Source organism: Anopheles darlingi, chromosome 2 (genome assembly GCF_943734745.1).
Source record: "Anopheles darlingi chromosome 2, idAnoDarlMG_H_01, whole genome shotgun sequence".
In the NCBI taxonomy this organism is placed as follows: Eukaryota; Metazoa; Arthropoda; class Insecta; order Diptera; family Culicidae; genus Anopheles; species Anopheles darlingi.
In genome coordinates this window covers 21,722,092-21,729,591 of record NC_064874.1, presented here as the reverse complement: position 1 = coordinate 21,729,591, position 7,500 = coordinate 21,722,092, and the positions used below count along the sequence as shown (strand labels likewise).

Genomic DNA, 7,500 nt, shown 5'->3' with positions numbered 1-7,500 from the left:
ACGGGAAGGTTGTCGTTTCGAACCACGAAGACATGGTTAAAGAGCATCTAGAATCCGAGTCGTTGTAGTCCACTCGTTGGGCCCTTCAATCGGGCTTTCGTGCCAATATTTGACCTATGTGAAAGGTTAAGTGGAAGTTGCTTCTATTAACGCCTCGAAGCGAAACAGCGTCGCCCAGGGTGATGACCCTACTGGCAATCAGATATGAGATCAAATTTAACGCCAATTAGAACAATAACCTTCCTTCATGCTCTCCGTGGGCAACGTCGCTCACTCGTGTAGGTTGGTTCCTTTTTATCACAGCTTGCATAGCTTGATTCGCTAGTTGTCCATATGATAACAACGCGGTCGGGATGGATTTTGAGAGAATTTTTTATTTACATTCACACTACACATCCACCCGATACTGGTGCACCGGTTCAGAACCGCGTTGCACCATCCTGCGGTTAATGTAATGAGAAGCGAACTTAACGAATCGGCTGCCAGTACTCGAGCAAATCGGCGAACTTTTTACGTTCTACAAAGAGAAGAAAAGAATTAACGTAAGATCGATACAAAGTTAACCCCCGGCCCCTTTCTTACCCGGTGTGGGGAAGTCTTCGGGATGGAGCTCGATGTAGTGACGAAGGGTGGCATCCTTTTCGGCCAAGTATGAATCCCGCCACTTGTTGGCCATCGTTGCTAGCGTTCCGACGGCAATCGCTGCAGCAACGTGCTTTTGAATTCCTGTAAAACACAAAATTTCAAGATTAGAGCACGGTCTTGGACAGCTCGCGTTACATCACAGCCCTCGCGACGATTGTTGTGTACATACCGCTAAGCAGAGGCCGTCCGGTGCCATAGTTCACGTAGCAAGCGCCCAGAAATCCGAACAATCCGCCGACGCCGGGGGCCCACTTATCGTCGAGCCAGGTTTTCGAGGTCGTGCCCGACAGCAGCTCGAGTGGAGTTTTTCCGCCGTACATTTTCCGACCTGCTTTACGATTTCCGCGATCACTTTTTTTTGTGCCACCAAAAACGCAAAACATCGAGTGACAGCCGGTGTCATCAAAGCGTTTTGTTTTGTGTTGAAGCGTTTTTATGTTATGCGTTTACAACACTACGTAGAGTTCATTCAAAACAAATTTTAACGGTTTTTGGGGCGCGAGTAGAAAATCTTTTTTTAAACCCCTCCTCCCTCCCCTTTTAATATGCACTGCATGTTCAATTTAAATTTTATCTACGCTTAGTAAAACGCTAAAGCTAGAATAGCAAATGTGCTAGTTCCTCTAGAATAGGGTAATCACATGTTCACCTAATGGCTATTGCAACACGCGATGAGCTTCTCAAAATCAAAAGATTACATCAGAAGTAAGATGTTCGGTTCAAAGTAGAATTGATTGTTGACCTTATGATTTCTATTAATGTCGTAATTTTAAATTTTCAATTCGTTCCTCCTTTAAAGCACATGGCAAAGTACTCCCATGTCTCATTGGCCGCGACCTAAGCACGCTCAGCGATTGTATTGCCTTATCTGCCCACTTCGTCTTGTTCATGCCGTGCGGTAACGATCGTCGTCGGCGCATGAATGTTCCGAATGTCTGGCCAATCCGGCCGTTCGGAATATCGCTGTACTTTGAACTTCACTGATTCACATCCTCGAGTGCGTCCGGCTAATGCTAGAACTTGCCGGCAAAGGTAGCACTTTAACGCTTGCACGATCCAATCACGGTATGCTCTTATCAATTTAATTAATGGGATGCTCCCGACGGTCCGACGATGCCGGATGATTGTAGGATGATCCGCTTCGGTTCCACCAAATCGCCAGTCGTTGTTCGGTGCTGGTGGTGATTGGTTCGACCATATCACTTTTGGTGTGCCGCTTTGTAAAGCGAATTCAATCGGAGAGCCCCTCGGTCATTTGTTTGTTGCGGTTTCGATTTTCGAGATTCGCATTCAATCTTATCGCTCATCAAAAGTGTCAAAACTACAAGTTCCGGTGCAATGGGTAAGCCAAGCGAAGAGATAGAAGAGAGATAAAGAGAGTGCGATGTTGCGATAGAACAGATCGCGGACTCTCTCGCCACGTGCAGTACCCTGATGGCCGCAATCCGGAGCACCGTATTTTTACTGTCGGTCAAATTCATCGTTTCAGTGCAGCGCCAGTTAAAGCGCCAGCATTCGGGTCTCCCAAGGATGGAGTCGCTATCCCGGTTCGGCAGCATTCCGGTAGTTGAAACGGGTATCAAAACAGCCGGAACCGTGTACACGCGCGTGAAGACCAGCAACGGATTGTTGACCTGGAGCTTCGAAACGGCCGAATCGCTCGCTTACGCGTTGGTCGATTCGCTACGACCGGCCGCCAAGATGATCGAGGGTCCGTTGCATCAGCTCGACAGCTTAATGTGCAAAAGCCTCGATCTGGTTGAGCAAAAGATTCCATCGATGTATCTACCACCCGAAATGGTAAGTGTGATCGCCGCGTTTACTGGAACCATCGATTTGAGCCTCCACCATAACCATCATTCTTCTGATCGGATTGTTACAGATGTTCTGGAACACGCGTGAGTACATGTCCGATCATCTCGTGAAGCCAGTGCTGACACGAGCCAACTCAATGAAGAAGCTGGGCCACACGGTGCTGGAGTCGCGGGTATCCAACTACGCGGCTAACCGAATCGATGGAGCTCTGGTGGTGTGCGATAAGTACGTTGATCGCTACCTTCCGACCGAACCGCAGGATCAGCCAGATTGTAAGTACCTTAACGAAAGCAAAAGAAACACAAAATATACAGAGATAGAGTAGGAAGGAAAGGGAGAGGGAGAGATAGCGCGTTTGTTCGTCGAATGCACCAGAGGGGTTGTCACTCATGCATGAGCGGTAATCGCCTGTTGGCACGGCCTGGCCACGCTATCATCCGGCACCGTGTAGCGCTGACCTGTGTGACCTCGTCAGGTTGATACCGAGTGGCAGCGAATCAATTTGTTGATTTGGCTGCAACGGAGGTCGCTGTTGGCGACGACGGATTTCGAACGGAATAATTTCGGTTCGATAAGAAATTTGTTTTTTTTTTGTTGTTCCATTGAATAAAATAATGGAATTTTCAATGTTAACTCAATAACTCATTTTAGATTTATATAGACGTGTATATTTTACATTTTGAATCAAAACATCTCCTAAAATGAGATAGAGTAATTTGAGTAGATTAAAAAAGTCTCATATCTAACTCCACATGATAGGCTAATGAGATTAACTAAACTCATAACTAGTAGAGATTGAGGAGAGGTAGAAATTACTAGATGATAAAGACGCTTACACAACAAACAATCTGGCAAAACATGTTAATGCCGTGAATGGTTTTTCATCAGCACCGTGCGCCTCACAAATCCAAACAGATGACTCGAACGAGATGCACGTGGTGCAAACGTTCCACCGAGGCCAGCAACTGTCCCGGAAACTGAAACGGCGTCTTACATTCCGCACGCGTCAGGAGCTGAGCGCACTCAAGAAGCAAAGCACTGAAGCGGTCCATGTGGTCGCCTACGCCGCAGAACTGATCGTTACGAACCCACGGCTAGCCTTGCAAAAAACCGTTGAACTGTGGCAGTATCTCAGCAAGGACGAACCGGAAAACCAGGAGCGCCCTCAAACGATTGAACAACTGGCGGTGCTGGTAACGCGCGAGTCGGTTCGCCGTATGGTACATCTGATCAACTTCTCTGCCAGCGTCGTAACACGCGTTCCAAAGGCTATCCGAGCACAGACCCGCGAACTCTTGCATCATTTTCTGTACGCCACCGAACGCCTGATGAAAACCGTGCATCTGGAGAAGGCCAAAAATGCGACAATCTCGGAAGCAACCGGATTCGTGCACAGAATCCAGCACACGTACGACGATCTGCAAAACCAAACCAATCTGGCACTGGTAAGTTGGTGTGTTTGGGGCAGCTTGCGAAGGGTGCGGCTCGCGATCCCGATCGGTCTTGGCATCAGCGTTTGCTGAGCTACGATAACGATAATCGTTATCCTGCTCGGTGCAAAAGTGTTTAGTCCTATTCAATTTGATTCGATGGGAAAATTTCCAAAATTTTATTCCTTCTTCCCAGCATGGTCAGCTTTCGCTGGCGAACATTGATCGGCACGATTTTATCCATTGGCTTTTGTTGAAAGTGGTAAGTTGAGCGAAAAGTTTCGCGTAATCAAAATTTCTATCACACATATTCTGTTACTAAATTTGTTTGCGGCACATATACGATTCCAGCCAGCTCTTTTGCTTTAACATGGTTTGTTTGCTTGGGATTCTAGCGCTTGGGTACAATCCCACATTGTTGATGGAACACGCATACCACCTCATTAGTAATAATTTTTCTTATCGTACTTTCTTTTTTGTCATCCATCCACGACTGGTTGCAGGAACGGCTGGCTGTTTTCCTTTCCGGACGCTTGGAAGCAGAGAAGATCACCACGAGTGGAAACCCACGTCGCCGCATCCAAACGCTCACGAGCAGCAATCCGATGAATTCAAATATCAACGGCGTTTGCTGACGAGGTTCAAGTGGATCGGTTCTGAACTGCTGGCGGCTTGATTGTTGTTTGTTACTTTTAATGTTTTCTCTTTCGTTATTGTTGCATGGACTTACACAAGGGTAGCTGTATGGTAAAAAAAACTTGTCTTTTTACGAGAGTTTTTATACTCTTCTTTAAGCGTAATCGGTTGGAATGTGAGGCAGAATATATGAAAACAGCACTCGTACTCCCCTTGTTTCTTTTTTCTTTTAGATAGTTGAAAAAGAAATTATATTTTTATGACCTGCAAGAAAAATTTCACGCAATACGTTTCAATCTATTCCAGATGTCGTATGTCCCTGCGTTTAAGCCTTTATTTACGTTCACCGTGTGAAGCATAACGCGAGGCATGGTTTTGAAGCTATAGCAACGCGATTTGTCACAGTACATAAAATGTATTGAAGAGGGAATGTAGTTCTTTTTATACGATCTTTGTTCTCCGACGGCAACGAATATCGATGATCGTTGGTGCACTCCAATCCTGTTGTTTTCCAGTCCATATCATCAGTCCTTTGTGGCGTTTTCTCGAGACTAGGCGTATTAACGCATTTTGAAGATTTGTATCTGCAGAAGCATTCAGTAAAGCAAAAGAGCATCAGCATTTCGTTGTCCTGCTATCCGTGAATTAAATTAAAAAAAATGCAAGAGTTATCTGAGCTACTGTGTATCCAGGTGCCGCGAAAATGGCATAAAAAAACATTGAATTACGAGGTAAGGTTTGATACAAATAGAACGAGATTTGCATGAGTAAAAGTTTTGATAAATAGTGATAGCAGTGCAGCTTCTTTGATAATTCCTATTAAGATGTATTGCATTATTTTTCTACATTCAACAGTCTATGAAACGTATGCTACTACAGATTGAGGATGCTAACAAGCTCGTTGATCCAGAAGCGCGTAATTTAGATTTGACCCGCCTTGCCAAATCGTTGTTTGAATTTAGCAAATGTGAGCTCAAGAAGAGTAACCAGTTCTACGTAAATAAGTTGGACGAAGCAAAACGTGCGCAAGCAGTTCTTAGAGTTGAATTCCTTCGTTTGCGCCTGAGCCCGAAGGCCCCATCGTTATATACAACATACCATATCCTGCAATTGCTGAAAGCTCATAGCCAGTTGTACTTAGAGCTAGTACAGCTGAAACAGTTCCAGAACTTAAATCGGATTAGGATTATGCGTGCCATGACAAAGTACGACCGATTGGTTGGCGCTACAGCTGGTGTTACCTACGCCAAGAAATTTTGCGCAGAAGGCAATTTGCTCTCTCTCCATGAAATCAACAAAACGATCAGTTATACAGAAGCAAATATGGAATCACTTTCCCGTTTACTGAAGGAATATTGTAATACGAACACTACGTTCACTACACTAGCGATCGTCTTCGTAATATTGGTAATTTTTGCTGTCATCATTTTCCGTTTTTAATCTCATCTTTGTATGCATAACATTAAATTTTGCTATTCTTCATTCGGGAAAACGCCGTTGGTTCATTGTGTTTTTGGTAATAATTTAACATCTTTGTAACGCAACCGAGGCGACAAACACTTTATTAAATACTATTTTAAAATAAACAACTATTACACGGTATGACTATTCGTTTCCTTTGCTCGGCTGACCTAGCTTTTCTTTTCAACATTCGCATGAACTATCGTCTCTTCCTTTCCTGGCACATTTCCGGTCTTTCCTGGGGAAAGATTCCATCATTCGTCGAGGCGGAACCACCATATGTAGCCGACTGGACGCGTTGAAGAGAGTTGATGACCGATTATTTGATAATGCAGTGCACCGAAACAAACGGTTATCGTTAACACTTAAAATATAATCACAATTGAAAGAAATCTTATTCACAAACGGCGAATGGCGGAGTATGGCATCACACGCTGCAGCAGTTCAGTTGTTTCCTTCTCTGTTCGGTTTCCCTTTTTCCCCTGGAGTGTTGCACATTCCATGCACATTCGAAGCAATCCGTCTTCACTATGGAGAGAGGAATAGTTGGTTAAAAAAATGAGAAAATTGATGTCATTTATGGGAGTAATGTTATTCAAAACAGGAAAAACAGCAATAGCATTAGTTAAGGATTATGTTTAGGTAAAAACTTCAGTGTAACTTAAAATGCTTAAACACAAATTACGTCACAGAGTTTTTGTACCAGCACTATGCTCTGGAATACTTAGACGAACATGGATACCGTTATTTGAATTCGAATGCTCGCACTAGAATGTTATGGTCGCTGCTTTAACAGAAAAGCTACTTAAGCAGCACAGCTACATTAACTAGTTATGCAGCAGAGTTAAGTAGCTGGGTAAGTAAAGTAAACCAACCTTGTTCTTTAAAACAATGATTCCTTTCACCAACACTCGCGCTTGGCCCCCATCCAGAGTGCCTAATGCGCTATTCTGATCGTGATGTATGTGTTGTCGGATGAGCTGAGATGTGTTGAATGCTCGAGTGTATGTTTGTGTAACTTTTTCGTTTTCAAGATTCTTCTAGTAGAACCTGCACGAATGTAACATCGTTCTTTTTATCGAGATCCAGTTGACGGCGGAGGAAACCGATGCACCTTACTAGGCAGATGTACGAGATATTGGTGTATAGTATGTGTCTTTGTTGCGCTTCTTAGAAAGCTACCTAAATGTTGTCAACTTGTCTAATGATGAAAAGTTGCATTTCGCTATTACACAACTACCGCCGGCTACCAGCATGTTACTGCTGTGGGCCGGAATTTTTGTTTGGCTTGGTCGGGTCAGCGCGATGGACGTTAATGTTATCGAGCTCTATATCGGAACAGTTGTCCGAGTTGGACAATGCCGAATCCATCGAGGTAATAGTGTTATTTACTTTTTTGTCACTAAACACGTCCCCGAGACTCTTCGGTAGCAGCGGATCATCCACCGCCGTACCGTTGTTGTTCTCCGATTCTGCAAATGGACAAAAAACAATTGTTAAAGCTGATGGTTCT

The 7,500-nt window shown here is 44.3% G+C and overlaps 3 protein-coding genes across 22 annotated transcripts in view; 1 reads left to right on the top strand and 2 right to left on the bottom strand.

The window, feature by feature from the left end:
* Positions 1-354: 354 nt before the first annotated feature.
* Positions 355-1,015, bottom strand: LOC125959093 (NADH dehydrogenase [ubiquinone] 1 subunit C2). Its single transcript, XM_049691872.1, has 3 exons — positions 815-1,015; positions 583-726; positions 355-517 (listed from the first exon to the last, which is right to left on the bottom strand). Exons 1-3 carry the CDS (start codon positions 963-965, stop codon positions 468-470), a joined length of 345 nt encoding a protein of 114 aa, XP_049547829.1. The 5' UTR covers positions 966-1,015; the 3' UTR covers positions 355-467.
* Positions 1,016-1,802: 787 nt separating this feature from the next.
* On the top strand, positions 1,803-4,733 carry LOC125959085 (lipid storage droplets surface-binding protein 1). Of its 3 annotated transcripts, none has more exons than XM_049691863.1 (6): positions 1,803-1,987; positions 2,135-2,445; positions 2,528-2,732; positions 3,376-3,905; positions 4,087-4,152; positions 4,394-4,733. In XM_049691863.1, exons 1-6 carry the CDS (start codon positions 1,984-1,986, stop codon positions 4,523-4,525), a joined length of 1,248 nt encoding a protein of 415 aa, XP_049547820.1. In that variant the 5' UTR covers positions 1,803-1,983; the 3' UTR covers positions 4,526-4,733. The 3 variants fall into 3 exon arrangements, with proteins under 3 accessions (XP_049547820.1, XP_049547819.1, XP_049547821.1); XM_049691862.1 differs by having other exon boundaries at positions 3,349-3,905; XM_049691864.1 differs by lacking the exon at positions 4,087-4,152 and having other exon boundaries at positions 3,349-3,905.
* Positions 4,734-5,512: 779 nt separating this feature from the next.
* LOC125959068 (chloride channel protein 2) overlaps positions 5,513-7,500 on the bottom strand; it is a 26,247-nt gene continuing 24,259 nt past the window's right edge. For 17 of the 18 annotated variants that reach the window (XM_049691834.1, XM_049691832.1, XM_049691831.1 and 14 more), the window contains 2 exons: positions 6,863-7,459; positions 5,513-6,515 (listed from right to left, as the gene is read on the bottom strand). In XM_049691834.1, the coding sequence (XP_049547791.1) occupies positions 7,245-7,459 (215 nt within the window). In that variant the 3' untranslated portion in view covers positions 5,513-6,515; positions 6,863-7,244. The remainder of the gene's footprint in view (positions 6,516-6,862; positions 7,460-7,500) is intronic. The other variant, XM_049691829.1, reaches the window with a different exon arrangement.

Bases quoted from the DNA above. Each gene is read 5' to 3' on its own strand.
- LOC125959085 (XM_049691862.1), top strand. The intron at 3,906-4,086 runs GTAAGTTGGTGT...CCTTCTTCCCAG, and splicing joins ACCAAACCAATCTGGCACTG to CATGGTCAGCTTTCGCTGGC. The intron at 4,153-4,393 runs GTAAGTTGAGCG...GACTGGTTGCAG, and splicing joins ATTGGCTTTTGTTGAAAGTG to GAACGGCTGGCTGTTTTCCT.
- LOC125959093 (XM_049691872.1), bottom strand. From the start codon at position 965: ATGTACGGCGGAAAAACTCCACTCGAGCTGCTGTCGGGCACGACCTCG. The intron at 727-814 runs GTATGTACACAA...TGTGTTTTACAG, and splicing joins CGGACGGCCTCTGCTTAGCG to GAATTCAAAAGCACGTTGCT. The intron at 518-582 runs GTAAGAAAGGGG...TTCTCTTTGTAG, and splicing joins CGAAGACTTCCCCACACCGG to AACGTAAAAAGTTCGCCGAT.